At 43.9% G+C, this 20,499-nt stretch overlaps 1 protein-coding gene and 1 long non-coding RNA gene across 8 annotated transcripts in view; one reads left to right on the top strand and one right to left on the bottom strand.

Moving 5' to 3' along the window:
- The window catches only part of LOC112628937 (dehydrogenase/reductase SDR family member 4), an 84,663-nt gene extending 81,263 nt beyond the window's left edge, over positions 1 to 3,400 (bottom strand). For all 7 annotated transcript variants that reach the window (XM_025392284.1, XM_025392289.1, XM_025392286.1 and 4 more), the window contains exons 1-2: positions 3,123 to 3,400; positions 1,836 to 2,013 (exon numbers count right to left, since the gene is read on the bottom strand). In XM_025392284.1, the coding sequence (XP_025248069.1) occupies positions 1,836 to 2,013; positions 3,123 to 3,250 (306 nt within the window). In that variant the 5' untranslated portion in view covers positions 3,251 to 3,400. The remainder of the gene's footprint in view (positions 1 to 1,835; positions 2,014 to 3,122) is intronic.
- LOC112628939 lies at positions 2,845 to 17,345 on the top strand. The gene is made up of 2 exons (XR_003120506.1): positions 2,845 to 3,265; positions 14,807 to 17,345. It is a non-coding gene; the product is annotated as an uncharacterized LOC112628939 (long non-coding RNA).
- The last annotated feature ends 3,154 nt before the right edge of the window (positions 17,346 to 20,499 follow it).

Below are 20,499 nucleotides of genomic sequence, written 5' to 3'. Positions count from 1 at the left end.
ATTATCTTTCTTAATAACCATCTTTCTCTTCCTCAAAACCTCACATGGCTTCTTATTTGCTATAAGGATGTCTAAACATATCCTTTTAAGGTCCTTAACATATCCTTTTAAGAAGCTATTGCCGGGTGCGATGGCTCATGCCTGTAATCCCAGCACTTTGGGAGGCTGAGGGGGCGGATCACCTGAGGTCAGGAGTTCAAGACCAGCCTGGCCAACATTGTGAAACCCCATCTCTACTAAAATACAAAAATTAGCTGGACGTGGTGGTGGATGCCTGTAATCCTAGCTACTTGGGATGCTGAGGCGTGAGGATTGCTTGAACCTGGAGGCTGAGGTTGCAGTGAGCTAAGATTGTTCCATAGCACTAGAGCCTGGGCAACAAGAGTGAAACTCTTTCTCAAAAAAAAAAAAAAAAAAAAAGAAAAAAAGGATATGGAGTCTCCTGGCCTCTATCTTTCCAATGCAGCCCCTTTCGTAGCAGTACTTCTAAGCCTGTGCTCTCCACTGTGGACTGACAGCGCTCCTGTCTTTCCTTCAGTTCCTTCTTGGCTGTCTGCTCATTTTGCGGAGTTATCTGGAATCTCATCTCTGTTCCATCTGTCCATTCACATTTATTCCTAAACGTTTAGCTCAAGTACCACTTCTGGGCTAGGCCTGTAGGCCTTGTTAAGTGAACCTAGTGGGGGTCACAGGATGTTTTTCCAGCAGGATTTTGACATTAAATTGCTACTTACATGTCATATAGTTAGTGCTAATTGACCCAGACTCCCAAACAGCTCCTTCCACTATCAGGATCAAGTCCCCAATCTTGGGCTCTGTCCACCAGCCTAGGCCAGGCTTTTTTGGACTCACATTTGTGACTCTCTTGGACTCACATTTGGCTCTTTCCAATGCACATCTGAGCATTTGCCACACAGTTCCTTAAAAACAGAATTACCCTATACTGTCTACCACACTACCGTCTACTATTGTTAAGATCCTCCTCTTCTAAGAAGATTATGCAAATTATTTCTGCCAACCTTCCAATCTGTTAGCACAATCCTGTACTTTCCATTTTTGGGTAGATTCTCCCTTCCACTCTGGGGAATAAAGTGTATCCTGAGCCTCAAGGGAAGAGGAGCTTCCTTTGTTGGATGGTTCATATTTTCTTCAGCAGCTGCAAGGCTGGTGTCCACTACTAATTGTGACATTGACTTATATACTTTCTTTGAGACTAAAGTCCAGTACCTGGTAGTCTAAAGGACTTTGAGACTAAAGGAAGGGAGCTTGGGAGGTCTGGGTTGAATCACAGCTCTTTCCTTACTGGCTGTGGGACCTTAGGAGGTAGCTCCAGCTATCTGAGCCAGTCTCTGCAGACTGAGAGAATAATCCTTGCCTTGCTTGGGTTGTTGTCAGGCCTAGAGATAACCTGTGTAAGGCTCTGAACACAGGAAATGGCACATAATAAGTGGCTGAAACATGGTGGGCTGCTTCCTGAGGTTCCCAGGGACTTGACTCTATAAGCTGAAGAATAGGGGATTGTTTATTAGCTCATGGGTGGGAACATCTATTTTGTGATTGTATTTACCCTTCTCATCTGTCCAATTAGATGGAAAATTACTAGAGAACCAGTACCAACTGTTTCTTTGGGGTACTCAAGGGATGATGCAGGGTTGAAGCATTAGAATGTTTTAAAATTCTCTGACTGAGATGGGATGATTCTCTGAAGTTAGTTTATGAACATAACAGAAAGGCACACAGTAAAAATGTGCTGCTATCCAGGAAAGCAGGGAAGGAGGATCAGGCTGGCTCCCTTTTCCACTTCCTGGCTCTGTGCCTATTTCCCTGCAGCTCACGGTAGCCACCAGCCGCTCCCGGTCCTCCGCCTTCCCCACATGGCACACGGTGCCCGTCACGCTCAGCCCTTCCCCCTGCAGCGTGGCCACCGCCTGGTCCACATTCTGCTGCTTCCGGCTGCTGACGACCACGTGGGCCCCGTCCTGGGCCAAACGCCGGGCAATGGCAAAGCCGATCCTGTGAGCAGAAAGAGACAAAGACTGCCAAGGCCTGTGCAGGGGAAGAGGTGGACAGCATGGGCTCTGAAGACTGCTCGGGTTTGAATTCTGGCTCTTTCTCTATATGATCTCCACGTGTCTCTTCTATGTGTAAAACAGGCTTAATGGCACGGCGATTTTTGGCACTCATTTACTTTTTCTTATGACCTGGACCACAGCCTCAGTTCCCAAGAACTTACATCACTTTCTACAGTTCCCACCATGGTGACAGGCTTCATCCCCTGTTGGGACTGAGAGGTGAGAAATGAGCTGAGTGTGCAGCAGCCACTTCCGTGATTTGAGGATCTCACTCAGAACAGCCTTGCCCCCAGGTTTCTTTCTTACTTGACTACAACATTCTCAAAATTCTATCCTTAGTTACTTTTTGGGAACATCTATTTTGTGAAAAGATGGTCTCCGGTCAAAAATGTAAATATTTCCTTGGGAGGAAGAGTTACACATTCTGCACTTGTCAGTCGTTAGCATTTTACCTACGTTTGTATTTTAGTTTTGCGGAGAGCTGGTATCTAGCAAAGTGCTGTAGAAATGAGAACCAAGACAGACAAGAGTGGTGGGTGAGCAACAGGCTGGACAAGGTAGGCCCAGATGTACCGACCTAAACAAAAATCTTGACACATGGCTCTTGTGTCCCATCTAGGTAAGGGGGAGGGGTTCCGGGAGACTTTCCGGTGCCCAAATAGAGTGTCTGGTACATTTTCATAAAGCTAGAGGCCTTGGGATAGGATTTTGAAATCCAGATTCCCTTGGATTTCTAGTTTCTGGTTTTCCCGGACACTAGGTGGAGCTGGTTGACTGGGGCAGCCCAGAACACTGCGGGGACCAGAAAGATGGGGCTGCACAGAGGTGGTACAGTTGTGTCAGAGGCAGCAGGGACGCGAACCTGGCAAGGGAGGGTCCAGGGCCAAGGGATTCGGAGGGGCTTCAGGCGGACCACGCGGCTGTTTTTTTCCAGGGTCAGATTTTGGCCGCTGTGAGGTCTGAGAACAGGGGCACCGGAGGCCGAGGATGAGAGGCCAGTGCCTGTTTCCAGGCAGCCAGGGCCTCAGAAACTCCCGCCGGAGCACTCACCCGTCGGTGGAGGCGGTTACCAGGGCCACCTTATTCGCGAGCGGGTCCCGGCGGGTCATCCCGGAGCTGGCCATCCGCACCGAATTCCAAGCCCGGACACAGAGGTCTAGCAGCCCCGCCTTGTGCATGGCTCAGACCAGCAAGTCTGGGTTCCACTCCTTCCACCGGAGGTGACAGAGAGTAGGACGAAGGGCAGGACCAAGGGCTAAAGGCAGGACGAAGGGCGGGCCGCTTCCCTGCCCGCCCCCTCCCCGTCCTTGGCCCGCTGGAAGTCCTCTGTGGCGGTGCTCGCCTCCCTCCGCCGCTGCTCCCCGCAGCCAGCTATGTTCTGGCTACGACTGGGGCTTGCCTTCCCGGGCTAGCTGGTGACCAAAGCACTCTCTGTTCAAGTTTTCTGTAGGGCTCGCCCCTCCCCTGGCCCCTGCAGGAACCCGCAGACTTTGGCCGCTGCCCTTCTACATCTCCTTGCCCACGTTTTTCTTCTGGGGGAAGTGGGGGTTTTGAGTTGCTTTTGCTTCTTCAGAATTCCTTCTCCAAGAAAGTCTGGGTCAATGTATGTGACAGCCCATAGGAGGGCAAATGTTTTGAGACTGCCCATGGAGGTGAGTCCTGTGGTCCTCATAGAGTCCACCAGGTGAGGCTGGAGGAGCCTGGGAGAGATGTGATAGGGAGTAGCTGCACCAGGCCTGGCACTGCCCTTCACTCTGCCCAAGGCCTCCTCCATCTTCACAGGCCCTGGAGGGCAGACTATGGTCATTGACCAAACAGTATCTCACATCCCTCTCCAAAGGGACTTCCTCCTTTACAGGGGCTAAGTGCTAGAGAGGAGGCTGCAGAGTCCCTGGAGCAGTGGTGGAAATGCAAAGATCTCAGAGTACTCAAGCTCTGCCTAACCACTCTGTCCCCATGTGTTTGCCTCCATCCTAGTGCAATAAATATTTGTTAAATGCAAAATCTGTTTATGAACTGTGAGCTACTAAGCACATAGTAGTTACTGCCACCATGTAGTGGTTATTATTGGTGCCCTGGGCCAGACTCTTCATCTGTAAATTACTGAGGGTATGGAGTAGATGATGAATAAAGTCCTTGCCAGCTATAAATTCTGTGTCCAAGACTTCAGCCTCCACTTCTGCCAAGTGGGCTGAAGTGATCTCCCTCCTAGGTTTCTGGGAGAATCAATAAATGTGGATGGCTTATGGTGCACTGTAGAAAGGCCCCAACAGACCCAGATGCGAGCATCAGAATTGATTTAACCCACTGGCCTCCAAAGGCCAGACTGAGAAGCAGTGCTGGTCCATGACAACGTTTTCACTAGTTCAAGGCAAAATGACAAAATAAAGACATTACAGTGAGTTTTACAAAGCTAAGCTTATTTAACAGTCCTTTATTGTGGAGTATACATTCGCTCCTTTGTGTGTGTGTGTGTGTGTGTGCTTGTGTATGTGTTAGTGTTTTCTTTCAGAAAAGATGATGAAAGCAGATGGGTAGGTTTAGAGATATGTCGTTGGTGAAATCACCAGTTTGGCAGTCTTATGTCAGTCGCTACAATTAAAGGGGAAAGAATTCTGATTTGTGAAATCAGTTCTGGGCATGACTTTTTAATAGAATTCATGTTTGCTCAAGATTCATTTAGTGTAGGTCAGCTGAGCAGCTGAAAAAGGATTTCGACATTCAAAAGGGGGTGTACGGTGAGCAAGTAATAGAACAGGCCTGCACTGGATTTATGGTGTTTTCCTCATCCAAGAAGTTACAGCTGCAGTACTCTGCTTTGGTGCTCAGCACATCCCGATGAGATAGGAGAGCTTAAGTATAATTTTCCCCATGTCCAGGGAAAGCTGAATCTGACTGGTACTCCTCAGTCTGAGCCTCATGAATTATTGACAGAGGCTGGAAGTGCCACACTCCTTGTCCTCTTGCACTGTTTGGAGCTCATGCACTGTGGAAACCCTTCCCAGGGCTCTCCATCTGTGTGTGGGGCTGTGAGGAGGGTACACAGGAGGACTGCTGCAGGGCTTCTCAGGGCTTGGTTCAAAGGGACAGGCCTGCAAGGGGCATTTGCTCTCTCTTCCCCTTCTCTTCAGAGGTGGACAGGCGGACTCAGGGGCTGAGGTTGGCAGAAAGGTGAGGAAGACTACACTTCAATGAGCAAAGTATTCTGGGAAAAGAGAATTGTGGCATGGGAGTTTGGTGAACATCACATGGCCCTTCCTTGTGTTGGCAGGGTTGCTATTTGGCTTCCAGCACTATTTCTTTTATGGAGAGCACAGGGGACATTAGGGAGGGGGCCTGTGAGCAGAAAAGGATAGAAGGAAGTCAAGAAGTATGGGAATCTCTAGCACTACTCCTTATCAAGCTGGCTTATTGGAGATAAGAACAGGAAATCTTGGGCCGGGCACGGTGGCTCATGCTTGTAATCCCAACACTTTAGGAGGCCGACTTGGACGGATCACTTGAGGTCATGAGTTCAAGACCAGCTGGGCAACACCGTGAAACCTCATCTCTACTGAAAATGCAAAAATTAGCCGGGCCGGTCAGGAGTTTGAGACCAGCCTGGCCAACATGGTGAAACCCTGTCTTTACTAAAACTACAAAACTTAGCTGGGCGTGGTCAAAACGTCGAGATCAGCCTGGCCAACATGGTGAAACCCTGTCTCTACTAAAAATACAAAAACTGGCCAGGCCTGGTGGCACGTGCTTGTAATCCCAGCTACTCAGGAGGCTGAGGCAGGAGAATTGCTTGAATCTGGGAGGCAGAGGTTGCAGCGAGCAGAGATCATGCCCCTGAACTCCAGCCTGGGCAACAGAACGAGAGTGTCCATCTCAAAAAACAAAAACAAAAACAAAAAAACACAACAGGAAATCTTTCAGGGAAATACATGCATATTTGGGAGTATCTCTTTGAAATGGGAACTGTAATAGGCAATGGGATTGTTCTTGTGTGGAGGTGGTAACATCTGCTTATCTTGAGGGACAAATCCCTCCATGATGGAGGGCTCTTCTCCTATCCTTTTCAAGGGCTGCCTGCGGTCCAGAAGAGTATTCACCTGGGGTGGAATTTAAGTCTTGCACTTTGCAATAGCTGTCCTAGATTAATTGTTGAGTCTTGCATCACTGACATAAGTCAGGAGTAGGCAGTGTGGGAGGGCTGGTGTGGGCTTAGGACAACTGCTAAGTAGAGAAAATAATAGTAAGAGTGTTGACAGTATTTATTGAGCACTTTGTTACTAAGTGTTGGCAAGTTTTAAGTGCTTTTTATAAATTTTATTGAATATTTTTCATCTGGTGAAATGGGTGTTTTAATGAAGGGAGCCAAAGGCCTGAGGGTTGTGACCAACTCAGCATTCCACTGAAGGCTATGTGATCAAACAGCAAACCGTTTATCATGAATGCAGAATGTGGGCCAACTCACTTCTGCACCTGCCACCAGGAGGTTTGCTGAGGGCAATCACTCCCTGGTGCTGTGCTCCTAGAGGTTATCTACTGCAACATCTGGAGACTACTGTTCAAAGAATGCGGTCGTGCAAGCCTGCACTAAGTCAAGCAGCTGACTGACAACCACCCCTTTCTCCCTACCTCCTTTACTCAATAAATATGAAGGGCTATAGAAACTCAGGGCCCTTGTTCACTAGAAGCAAGGAGCCCCCTGACCCCTTCTTCCAAGTTTACTTTTTTGCCTTTGTCTTTATTCTTGGTTAATCTTCTTTTGTTAAGTCCACCAAGGACTGTGGCATTTTAAATTCTTTTTTTGTTTTTTGAGACAGAGTTTTGCTCTGTCGCCAGGCTGGAGTGCAGTGGCACAATTTTGGCCCACTGCAACCTCTGCCTCCCAGGTTCAAGTGATTCTCCTGCCTCAGTCTCCCAAGTAGCTGGGACTACAGGCACATACCACCTGACCCAGCTAATTTTTGTATTTTTAGTGGAGATGGGGTTTCACCATGTAGGCCAGGATGGTCGCGATCCCTTGACCTAGTGATCTGCCCGCCTCAGCCTCCCAAAGTGCTGGGATTATAGGCATGAGCCACTGCACCTGGTCAGGTGTTTTAAATTCTCTATGTGAAATTCGAGTGAGTGATGACAACCTCAACCAGTATGTGTTGTATAGCTACACTTCAGTTTTCTGGCATTGTTGGGGGATTGATAGTTTTCATAAAAATCAATTTTCTCTGAATTTGTATTTTAACTTTCAGGATCAGTGTGTTTTTCAAATCAACACATCTATTCATTAAATATAAAATAACACATGCTTATTATTTTAAAAAGGGACAGAAAGTTATTTGAAAAGTAAAAGGTAATTCTTCCCTATGTTTTTTTTTAACCTTCTTCCCATATAGCTGTTGGCTTTGTGTATCCTTCCAGAAGTTTCCTATACATTTACATGCATTTTTCTTTTAAAAATTGTTTCCACAATTGAGATGAGACTATACATACTGTCCTTTAAATTTCTTTTCTTTTCTTTCTTCTATGCTCCAACCCCTACTTTTTTTTTCTTTTTTAAAATTATTATACTTTAAGTTCTGAGATACGTGTGCAGAATGTGCGGGTTTGTTACATGTGCCATGGTGGTTTGGTGCACCCAACAACCTGTCATCTACATTAAGTATTTCTCCTAATGCTATCCTTCCCCTAGCCCCCCACCACCCCCAAAAGGTCCTGGTGTGTGATATTGCCCTCCCTGTGTCCATGTGTTCTCATTGTTCAACTTTCACTTATGAGTCAGAACATGCAGTATTTGGTTTTCTGTTCTGTTGTTAGTTTGCTGAGAATGATGGTTTCCAGCTTCATCCATGTCCCTGCAAAGGACATGAACTCATCCTTTTTTATGGGTGCATAGTATTCCTGGTGTATATGTGCCACATTTTCTTTATCCAGTCTATCATTGATGAGCATTTGGGTTGGTTGCAGGTCTTTGCTATTGTGAACAGTGCTCCAATAAACATATGTGTGCATGTGTCTTTATAGTAGAATGATTCATAATCCTTGGGTATATACCCAATAATGGGATTGCTGGGTCAAATGGTATTTCTGGTTCTAGATCCTTGAGGAATGGCCACACTGTCTTCCACAATGGTTGAACTAATTTACACTCCCACCAACAGTCTAAAAGTGTTCCTCTTTCTCCATCTCCTTTCCAGCATCTGTTGTTTCCTGACATTGTAATGATTGCCATTCTAACTGGTGTGAGATGGTATCTCATTGTAGTTTTGATTTGCATTTTTCTAATGAGCAGTGATGATGAGCTTTTTATCTTGTCTGTTGGCTGCATAAATAAATGTTTTCTTTTGAGAAGTGTCTGTTCACATCCTTAGCCCACTTTTTGATGATTTTCTTTTTTCTTGTAAATTTGTTTAAGTTTGTTGTTGATTCTGGATATTAGCCCATTGTCAGATGGATAGATTGCAAAACTTTTCTCCCATTCTGTAGGTGGCCTGTTCACTCTGATGATAGTTTTTCTTTTGCTGCGTTGAAGCTCTTTAATTAGGTCCCATTTGTCTATTTTGGCTTTTTTTGCCATTGCTTTTGGTGTTTTAGTCACGAAGTCTTTGCCTATACTTATGTCCTGAATGGTTTGGCCTCTGTTTTCTTCTAGGGTTTTTATGGTTTTAGATCTTATATTTAAGTCTTTAATCCATCTTGAGTTAATTTTTTTATAAGGTGTAAGGAAGGGGTCCAGTTTCAGTTTTCTGCATATGGCTAGCCAGTTTTCCCAACACCATTGACTAAATAAGGAATCTTCTCCTTATTGTTTGTTTTTGTCAGGTTTGTCAAAGATCAGATGGTTGTAGATGTGTGGTATTATTTCTGAGGCCTCTGTTCCATTCCACTGGTCTAGATATCTGTTTTGGTACCAGTACCCTGCTGTTTTGGTTACCGTAGCCTTGCAGTATAGTTTGAAGTCAGGTAGCATGATGCCTCCAGTTTTGTTCTTTTTGCTTAGGATTATCTTGGCTATATTGGCTCTTTTTAGGTTCCATATAAAATTTAAAGTATTTTTTTCCAATTCTGTGAAGAAAGTCAATGGCAGCTTGATGGGATAGCATTGAATCTATAAATTACTTTGGGCAGTATGGCCATTTTCATGATATTGATTCTTCCTATCCATGAGCATGGAATGTTTTTCCATTCGTTTGTGTCCTCACTTATTTCCTTGAGCAGTGGTTTGTAGTTCTCCTTGAAGAGTTCCTTCACATCCCTTGGAGGTTGGATTCCTAGGTATTTTATTCTCTTTGTAGCAATTGTGAATGGGAGTTCACTCATGATTTGGCTCTCTGTTGTCTGTTATTAGTGTATAGGAATGCTTGTGATTTTTGCACATTGATTTTGTATCCTGAGACTTTGCTGAAGTTGCTTATCAGCTTAAGGAGATTTTGGGGCTGACACGATAGGGCTTTCTAAATATGCAATCATGTCATCTGCAAACAGAGACAATTTGACTTCCTCTCTTCCTGTTTGAATACCCTTTATTTCTTTCTCTTTCGTGACTGCCCTGGCCAGAACTTCCAGTACTATGTTGAATAGGAGTTGTAAGAGATGGCACCCTTGTCTTGTGCCTTTTTTCAAGGAAATGCTTCCAGTTTTTGCCCATTCAGTATGATATTGGCTGTGGATTTGTCATAAATAGCTCCTATTATTTAGAGATATGTTCAATCAATACCTATGTTATTGAGAGTTTTTCGCATGAAGGGGTGTTCAGTTTTGTCGAAGGCCTTTCTGCATCTATTCAATTAATCGTGTGGTTTTTGTCATTGGTTCTTTTTATGTGATGGATTATGTTTATTGATTTGCATATGTTGAACCAGCCTTGCATCCCAGGGATGAAGCCGGCTTGATCATGGTGGATAAGCTTTTGGATATGCTGCTAGATTTGGTTTGCCAGTATTTTATTGAGGATTTTTGCGTTGATGTTCATGAGGGATATTGGCCTAAAATTCTCTTTTTTTTGTTGTGTCTCTGTCAGGCTTTGTTATCAGATGATGCTGGCCCCATAAAATGAGTTAGGAAGGATTCCCTCTTTTCTATTGACTGGAATAATTTCAGAAGGCATGGTACCAGCTCCTCTTTGTACCTCTGGTAGAATTTGGCTGTGAATCTATCTGGTCCTGGACTTTTTTGTTTGGTAGGCTATAATTATTGCCTCAATTTCAGAACTTGATATTGGTCTATTCAGAGATTTAACTTCTTCCAGGTTTAGTCTTGGGAGGGTGTGTGTGTCCAGGAATTTATCCATTTCTTCTAGATTTTCTCAATTATTTCCATAGAGGTGTTCTTTGATGGTAGTTTGTATTTCTGTGGGATGGGCGGTGATATCCCCTTTATCATTTTTCATTGTGTCTATTTCATTTTTCTCTGTTTTCTGCCTTGTTAGTCTTGCTAGCGGTCTATCTATTTTGTTGATCTTTTCAAATTACCAGCTTCTGGATTCATGGATTTTTTGAAGGTGTTTTGTGTCTCTACCTCCCTTAGTTCTGCTCTGATCTTAGTTATTTCTTGCCTTCTGCTAGCTTTTGAATGTGTTTGCTCTTGCTTCTCCAGTTCTTTTAATAGTGATATTAGGGAGTTCATTTTAGATCTTTCCTGCTTTCTCTTGTGGGCATTTAGTGCTATAAATTTCCCTGTACACACTGTTTTAAATGTGTCCCAGAGATTCTGGTCATTGTGTCTTTGTTCGCACTGATTTCAAAGAACATCTTTGTTTCCGCCTTCATTTCATTATTTACCCAGTAGTCATCCAGGAGCAGGTTGTTCAGTTTCCATGTTGTTGTGCAGTTTTGAGTGAGTTTCTTAATCCTGAGTTCTAATTTGATTACACTGAGGTCTGAGCGACAGTTTGTTGTGATTTCTGTTCTTTAACATTTGCTGAGGAATATTTTACCTCCAATTATGTGGTCAATTTTAGAATAAGTGTGATGAGGTGCTGAGAATCATGTATATTCTGTTAATTTTGAATGGAGAGTTCTGTAGATATCTATTAGGTCTGCTTGGTCTAGAGCTGAGTTCAAATCCTGGATATCCTTGTTAATTTTCTGTCTTTTTGCCTGTCTAATATTAAAAGTGGGGTTTACAGTTTCCCATTATTATTGTGTGGGAGTGTAAGCCTCTTTGTAGGTCTCTATGAAGTTGCTTTATGTATCTGGGTGCTTCTGTATTGGGTGCATATATATTTACGATAGTTAGCTCTTGTTGTTGAATTGATCCCTTTACCATTACGTGATGGCCTTCTTTGTCTCTTTTGATCTTTGTTGGTTTAAATTCTGTTTTATTAGAGACCAGGTTTGCAAACCCTGCTTTTTTTTTTCTTTCCATTTGCTTGGTAAATATTCCTTCATCCCTTCATTTTGAGCCTACGTGTGTCTTTGCACGTGTGATGGGTCTCCTGAATATAGCACACCGATGGGTCTTGACTCTGTATTCAATTTGCCAGTCTGTGTCTTTTAATTGGGGCATTTATCCTATTTACATTTAAGGTTGATATTGTTGTATGTGAATTGGATCCTGTCGTTATGATGCTAGCTGGTTATTTTGCCTGTTAATTGATGCAGTTTCTTCATACCATCGATGGTCTTTACAATTTGGTATGTTTTTGCAGTGGCTGGTACCGGTTTTTCCTTTCCATGTTTAGTGCTTCCTTCAGGAGCTCTTGTAAGGCAGGCCTGGTGGTGACAAAATCTCTCAGCATCTGCTTGTCTGTAAAGGATTGTATTTCACCTTCACTTATGAAACTTAGTTTGACTGGATAGGAAATTCTATTTTGAAAATTCTTTTATTTAAGAATGTTAAATAACCCCTGTTGACTTGTAGGGTTTCTGCTGAGAGATCTGCTGTTAGTCTGATGGGCTTCCCTTTGTTGGTAACCCAACCTTTCTCCCTGGCTGCCATTAACCTTGGTGAATCTGACAATTATGTGTCTTCGAGTTGCTCTTCTTGAGGGGTATGTTTGTGATGTTCTCTATATTTCCTGAATGAATGCTTCTTTTTACTCTTTTTGTCTCTAATCTTGTCTTCTGGCTTTATTTCATTAATTTTATCTTCAATCACTGATATCCTTTCTTCTGCTTGATCAAATCGGCTATTGAAGCTTGTGTATCCTTTATAAGGTTCTCGTCCTGTGGTTTTCAGCTCCGTCAGGTCATTAAGCTCTTCTCCACACTGGTTATTCTAGTTAGCCATTTGTCTAACCTTTTTTCAAGGTGTTTTAACTTCCTTGTGATGGGTTAGAACATGCTCCTTTAGCTCAGAGAAGTTTGTTATTACTGACCTTCTCTCTGTCTAATTTTATTCCCTTGCTGGCGAGGACTTGCATTCCTTTGGAAGAGAGGAGTCATTCTGGTTTTTGGATGTTTCCGCTTTTCTGCTCTGGTTTCTCCCATGTTTGTGGTTTTATCTACCTTTGATCTTTGATATTGGTGACCTACGGATGGGGTTTTGGTGTGGATGTCCTTTTTGTTGATGTTGATGCTATTCGTTTCTGTTTGTTAGTTTTCCTTCTAACAGACAGGCCCCTCAGCTGCAGGTCTTTTGGAGTTTGCTGGAGGTCCACTGCAGACCCTGTTTGCCTGGGTATCACTAATGGAGGCTGCAGAACAGCAAATATTGTTGCCTGATCCTTCTTCTGAAAGCTTCGTCCCAGAGGGGCACCCACCTGTAGGAGGTGTCTGTTGGTCCCTACTGGGAGGTGTCTCCCAGTCAGCTACGTGGGGGTCAGTGACCCACTTGAGGAGGCAGTCTGTCCATTATCGGAGCTCAAATGCCACACTGGGAGAACTACTGTTCTCTTCTGAGCTGTCAGGCAGGGATGTTGAAGTCTGCAGAAGCTGTCTGCTTCCTTTTGTTCAGGTATGTCCTGCCCCCTTAGGCGGAATCTAGAGAGGTGGTAGGCCTTACTGAGCTGTGGTGGGCTCTGCCCAGTTTGAGCTTTTTTGCCACTGTGTTTACACTGTGAGCCTAGAACCATCTACTCAAGCCTTAGCAATGGGGGACGCCCCTCCCCCTGCCAAGTTCCACTGTCCCAGGTCAATCTCAAACTGCTGCACTCACAGTGAGCAAGCCTCTGTGGGCATGGGACCTGCCAAGTCAGGCATGGGAGGGAATCTCCTGGTCTGCCAGTTGTGAAGACCATGGGAAAAGTGCAGTATTTGTGCAGGAGTGTACTATTCCTCCAGGTACAGTAACTCATGGCTTCCCTTGGCCCGGAAAGGGAAATCCCCTGACTACTTGCTCTTCCCGGGAGAGGTGATGGCCTGCCCTGCTTCAGCTCACCCTTTTTGGGCTGCACCCACTGTTCAAGCAATCTCAGTGACATGAACCAGGCACCTCAGTTGGAAATGCAGAAATCACCTGTCTTCTGCATCAATCATGCTGGGAGCTGTAGACTGGAGCTGTTCCTATTCAGCCATCTTGTAAGTGACTCCTAGAATTTTATAACTCTGTTGTGTAGTTACTCAAATTTTTGGTTTTTCAGTTTTTTCTCTGACTGCTTAGTATTTAAGCAGTTGTTTGTGAATACTGGTTGGAAATATCCCAGTATTTGCATGGTCTTAGCAGGCAGAACATTCTTTTAAAACAGGTATAGGCTTCTCTTTCCCCTCATGCCTAGGATTGCTTTCTGCTGTATTTGGGAAGGGGTGGTATGGGAAGGGGGTTTGTCTATGCAGTTCCACAGTCTATTTTCAAATAGCAGGTGGCTCCGTCTTGGGCCTCAGCACTCTCTTCTGCTGGCCACTTCTGGGAACTCCAAGATTATGGCCCTTGCATGATTTCCATGTGGATGTTGAGATGCAGGCTTTGGGGCAGGGATGGGATGGGGAATGCCATACTTCCTGATACAGTTTGGATGTTTGTCCCCTCCAAATCTCATGCTGAAATGTGATTCCCAATATTGGAGATGAGCTTGGTGGGAGGTGTTTGGGTCATGGGGGTGGATCCCACATGAGTGGCTTGGTGCCCTCCCCTTGGTGATGAGTGAGTTTTCTCTCTATTAGTGCATGTGGGAACTGGTTGTTAAAAGGAGCCTATGACCTGTTCCATGCTGGTACTGTGCCTGTACAGCCTGCAGAACTGTGAGCCAAACAAACCCTGTTTCATTACAAATTACCCAGTCTCAGGTATTCCTTTATAGCAACATAAAATGGACTCACACACTTCCCCAGCTGCCTATTCTTTATTCCTCACAATGCCACGGCACTAAGAAATTCACTGAAGATTTGGGGGCAGAATGAATCACAATACAGAGGGACAAATCCACAGGCATTGGATGCCTAACATAACTTCCCATTGGGTCTTTTATTGGCACCAGCAAATTCCTAGCCCTGCTTTCAAAACTGAGGTTTCCTCTCCTCCAGAGATAGTCCCTGTGGCAGATGTGGAGATGCAGGTCACAGCTCAGGTTTTCCTTCTAGACAGGACTCATGGCCCAGCTGCTGAGAGCCTGATTAGCTGTGAGTGTCCAGCTGTTAACTCCTTCTGGTCTACTTCAGCTCTGGACGGAGGTCACAGTCTTCTCAGGGTGGCCCTGGCCATTTACTGAGCAGGACAGTTTGGTCAAGGACCTCGCTATTTCTGCCCAACATGTGGCTTCTCTAAAGATCCTCTTTTCTTTGGAGCTCTCAGTTAGGCATTTGTCAGACCTGCATCTCGTGGTCTAACACTTTCTTCTTCTCAATCCTGCTTCCTTCCTTTTCCTTTCACAGGTGCCACTTCAGATAAGCCCTTTGGACTCCTAACTCCAACCAGGTGTCTGCTTTATTGAGGACTCACAGACACAGTCTCCTTTCTTCAAAACCTTTACAATGTAAGACCTCACTAACACACAGGAGATGGTCTCCCAGAGGGTCTGTGCTGTTCCCTCACTCAGAACATCAAGATGCACTGAAGTAAGAATCCTCTACCCTACAGTTCCTGCTAGCTGAGCTATTCCATGGGGGCTTCAGCAGTAAGTTGCAGGGTTGGCTTTGATAGGCGAAGGCTGGCTGGTGGAGCACATCGAGTTCTGGAGGTTCATGTGTGTTTTCATGAAGATCTCTCTGCCAGTAGCAGATAAAGAGGTGTTGCCTCACTCTTCCTGGGGTCTTCTATTTTCCTGGGAGGAATTTCTGAATCAACTGAACACACACACACACACACACACCTTTGAAGCATCAACAGTAATTCTGAGTTCTTAGGGACAATGCAGATTAAATCCACATTAAGACAGACAACTATGGCCAGGTGCAGTGGCTCACGCTTGTAATCCCAGAACTTTGGGAGGCTGAGGCGGGTGGATCACCTGAGGTCGGAAGTTCAAGACCAGTCTGACCAACATGGAGAAACCCTGTCTCTACTAAAAATACAAAATTAGCCCGGCATGGTGGCAGGCGCCTGTAATCCCAGCTACTCAGGAGGCTGAGGCAGGAGAACCGCTTAAACCTGGGAGGCGGAAGTTGCAGTGAGCCGAGATTATGCCGTTGCACTCCAGCCTGGGCAACAAGAGCAAAACTCTATCTTAAAAAAAATAAAAAAGAGAACTATTGATCCAGAGGTGGCCATACTGGCCTCACTGGAGATAACAGGTGACATTATTATGTAAAGTGGTTTCATTTCCCTTGTCTTGTTTTTGGAATAGTATAAGAGGCCTATGATACGAATAAATAAGGCCCATCACAAGCCTTACCAAAGGACAAAACAAATCTACTTCTGAAGAAGGCTCTTTGTTGGGCCAGATCAAATCCTTGGACAGAATTGTACTCTTAATCTCTGCAGTGGAAGTGGGGGGTAGTTTAAGAATTTATTAACCTTCTACCTTGAGCAATCCCTCAGGAGTAAAAGGTATCAGGCCTCTGAGCTGAAGCTCAGCCATTGTAACCCCTGTGACCTGCACATATACGTCCAGATGGCCTGCAGGAGCCAAGGAGTCTGGGGCAGCTGAAAAACCACACAAGAAGTAAAACAGCCAGTTCCTGCCTTAACCGATTAACCAACATTACAACATTCCACCATCGTGACTTGTCCCTGCCCTACCTTGACTGATCAATCGACCTTGTGACATTCTTCTTCTGGACAATGAATCTTATGATCTCCCCACCATGTACCTTGTGACCCCTCCTCTGCTAACAATAGATAGTCACCTTTTACTGTAATTTTCCGTTACCTACCTAACTCCTACAAAGCAACCTCTTTCCCATCTCCCTTTGCTGATTCTCTTTCCGGACTAAGCCCACTTACACCCAAGTGAATAAACAGCCTTGTTGCTCACACAAAGCCTGTTTTTGGTCTCTTCACAAAGACGTGCTTGACAAAAGGGAAGGGTGGATTTGTCCTTCTGGTTACATATGTTCTGTCAGCTCATTTTGAATTTAATTAAACAAGGATTGTCCTTACCTTTTCATACTTTGTAAGAAACCATAAATATTTATACATCTTGATTTTTCAAAGAAACATTTTTTATTTTGAAGTAATTATAGTCTCATAGGAAGTTGCAAAAGTAGTACATAGAGTCCCTGAGTACTCTTCCCACAGTGGTGACAACTGTACTATAATATCAATTCTGGGAAATTGATATTGGTACAATACTAACTAGACTATAGACCTTATTCAGTTTTCATTATTTTTTACTTGCACTCATTTGTGTGTGTCAATGTGTGTCCGTGCTTCTCTGCTTGTTGATGTATTTAGGAGAACTTTGAGTAGCAAGCCATACAGATCTACTCCATTCTTATTCCTTTGTTCACTATCTGGATGAACTATCACTTATCAGTCCCCTATCGGAATCCACTTCAGTTGTTTATGGTTTTTCTCTAAGGCATGATGTTGCAATAGAAATTGCCTGTCTCCCTCTAGAAAAGCTGTGCCCTTTTCCAGGGGCAGAGAACCTTCCTGAAAGGCAATCCTGTGTGATGGTGTCCATTTCATCATACCCTTATAACACTCAGCTTCAACAAACATACAGATTTTTGCTGATGTGGGAGAAAAATATTAATGATTAATGATATTAAGGTGATTATCTTTTCATTTGTTTATAGACATTTATATTTCTTTTTAAATGAACTGCTCATGACCTTTGTCTACTTTTATTTGGTTGTTTACTTCTTTCTCATTTATTCCTATAAACTCTTTACAAAAGGAAATTAACCATTTGATTGTCATATGCTGTGAATATTTTTACCAGTTTGACTTTTGAATTTATGTCTTTTTAATGAATTGTAGAAGTTTAAAATCTTTATGAAATAAATTTATTTAGTTTTTTGTTTATGGCTTCTGAGTTTTGTGTCATGATTAGAAAGGCCTTTCTTATTCCAAAAGTATAAGATATTCAATTGTAAGATTTCCTGTAGTTATTCAATGTGTGTGTATGTATGTTTAAATCTTTGGGCCATCTGATATTTGTGCTTGTGTGGGAAGTGAGACAGAAATCTGGGTTAGTTTTTTCCCCAAATGGTTAACCAGTTGTCTCAGCACTGTTTGAATAACTCTTCCATGCCTTGGTTTCTTTATCATTACCGTATGTATTTGAGCCTATTTCTGGACTCTAGTTCATTTCATTGATTTGTCTGTCTGTTTCCAAGTCAGGATTTTAATAGATATTGCAAAGAGGAAAAAGAAAGTGCTAAAATTGCCATAAAATAATCTCAAATAGAAGAGTATGGCAATTCAGAGGGGGAGAATTTTTAATTGGGGTCTGAAAAAGCTTCATGAAAGAGGGACATTTAAGACGAAGCTTGAATGATGAGCAATGTTGGGCAAAGGGAATAAAGAACAAAGTCATGGAGGTGGTGAATATTTATGCACATGTGCATCGTGTCTCTGCAAAGGAACTCTTGCTCCACCACTGGTGTTTTTATACATGCATGTCTTGAGCATAGTTAAGAGGATACAGAAATTTTCATGTTACTCCTTTGAGGCATTTTGAGGACACATTTATTAATCATAATAGCTACAAGTTGAATACCTACTGTTATCCCATAGACATAGTGATATCTACGTCATTTTTGATTTTCACTACAATGAACAAAGTTGATATTCCCATTTTAGAAATGAGGAAAATGCCCCAGGCAGTTTAAAGAACACCTAGAAGTGGCTGTATTGAGATTAAAATGCATGACCAGCAATTTAAAAAATCAGAATAGAAAATATCACAATTCATCACCTGTGGTTAGGGTGTTATGTAGCAGAAGTTGTTCCTGCTCTACCTATGTCATCTGGGATCCCTCTGCTATCTCTTTGTAGACCAGTTGAATCCCAGTGTGCATTCTTTCCCAAAAGCCAGCATGCTGTTGGAAGGTACAAGAGAGCCAGAAATGCCTGGGAATTTATGTCCCTTCCCTCGCCTCACAGCCTTTAACCAATGACTGATGGGGGTGGGGATAGACATACTCTAGCTCTTTTGCCCTCTCACTGGGATGGCTGCGATGTGACCTATGATGTTCCCCAAGCCTTCTGCAGGAATGAATCAAAATTGCCTTCCATGGGACTTGGCTTGATGTTGTACCCTTACTTGGCCCCTTTCTACTCTTACTTTCTCACATATCTCTTTTCTTTGGGAATAGTTCCTAATAAATCACTTTCATTTATATCTTCCTCTAGGGCAGCACTGCTTTAAGAAGCTTCTGTTGTAGTGATGTAGGAGTGTGTGTGTGTGTGTGTGTGTGTGCGCGCATGTGCACACATTGCGTTATCATTTAACTTGTATTTCTTAGTGTGGAGCCAGTTTGAAAGCCACTGTTCTATACTACATTAAGCTGCCTGTTTGTGTATAGTTCACTGAGCTGGAAATTCTGCTTGATGCTCCCAAATAAGAACTGCAGATCAGATTCCAAATCTGATTGCTTATTTGAGTACAGTGACTTAAAATATATTAAATAAAAATGTAGGCCGGACACTGTGGCTCACATCTGTAATCCCAGGACTTTGGGAGGCCGAGGTGGGTGGATCACTTGAGGTCAGGAGTTTAAGACTAGGTTGACCAACATGGCAAAACCCCATTTCTACTAAAAAAAAAAAAATACAAAAAAAATTAGCTGGGTCTGGTGGCATGTGCCTGTAGTCCCAGCTACTCAGGAGGCTGAGGCAGGAGAATAGCTTGGACCTGGCAGGCAGAGGTTGCAGTGAGCTGAGATCAGGCCACTACAGTCCAGCCTGGGCGACACAGCAAGGCTCTATCTCAAAAACAACAACAACAACAACAACAACAAGAAGTGTTAGTTGTGGCTCTAAAGAATACAATCAACTTTGAAACTATTGGCTAGGCTGGTCTTTGACTTCTTGGGCAGCCAACCCTACTAAACAGTTTCCAAAGTTCAGGCTTCCCTTTGCCAAAGCTGATAAATATGGTGTAAAGGTTGTGTTAGTTGACTGTTAATTTTTTGCAGACTAGCAGAAACGAGAAGACCAGGTTTGCCTTGTAGCAGAGCCAGAAGTTGTGCCTGACCACAGGGCAGGATACCACAGGGCAGGACTCTGACCCTCAGCTTGGCTTAGATGGAGAGAGGCAAGATGTACAGAATTGCTTTGCATTTGCCCCCAAAGACAAGGTAGTTAAAAGAAAGGAAGATAACACACCACATACTCACTACCAACCAATGAGACCCAGCAAAGACGTCACACAAATCCTTGTCAGATTTGTTGGGATCCTGGGGCAGTCCTGACTGCCAGAATCCACTGGAGGCCATGAGTGGAGGGCTGAGGACATCATTTCTAAATACAGTGGAGATGAAATCTGGAAGGCAGTGCAAAGAAAAGGGCAGGAAACTCATCTTCTCAGGGAAGTCGTGGGATCCCTGCCATCACGTATGTCTGCTGATGACCCTTATTTGTCAGTGCATGACGTGACATTGTCTACATGTTTAAGAGCAAAAATATGTTCAAAAATCTGATGGAATTATTAAGACACAAGGAAGGAGGTCTAAACTCATCAAATGTAGGGTGAAGATGGCTGTGAGTTAAGAATTTATAGGGAGTTGGGCACAGTGGTTCATGCCTGAAATCACAGCACTTTGGGAAGCAGAGATGGAGGATCACTTGAGGCTAGGAGTTTGAGACCAGCCTGGGCCATGTAGTGAGACTCTTATCTCTACTAGAAATAAAAAATTAGCTGATCATGGTTGCGTGCACCTGTAGTGCCAGGTACTCAGTGGTCTGAGGAGGCAGGATGACTTGAGTCCAGGAGTTGGAGGCTGTAGTGAGCTATGATTGTGCCACTGCACTCCAGCCTGGGTGACAGGGTGAGACCCTGTCTCTGAAAAAAGTGGAATTTTTAGAGTCAAATATTGTCCCAAAGAAGATCCATATGTTCTGGTAGGCATGGATATTCTGGACACCCCGAAGGTGTGCTGCAGCGTGGACAGTGGGTGCGCATCAGCACCACCAGCGTCTCTGTTAAACAGAATACTGTGCATGGGTATTACTCCCT

The sequence above is a fragment of the Theropithecus gelada genome, chromosome 7b (genome assembly GCF_003255815.1).
Source record: "Theropithecus gelada isolate Dixy chromosome 7b, Tgel_1.0, whole genome shotgun sequence".
Classification (NCBI taxonomy): domain Eukaryota; kingdom Metazoa; phylum Chordata; class Mammalia; order Primates; family Cercopithecidae; genus Theropithecus; species Theropithecus gelada.
The sequence above is the reverse complement of the archived record's forward strand: the minus strand, read 5'-3'. Positions and strand labels throughout refer to the sequence as shown.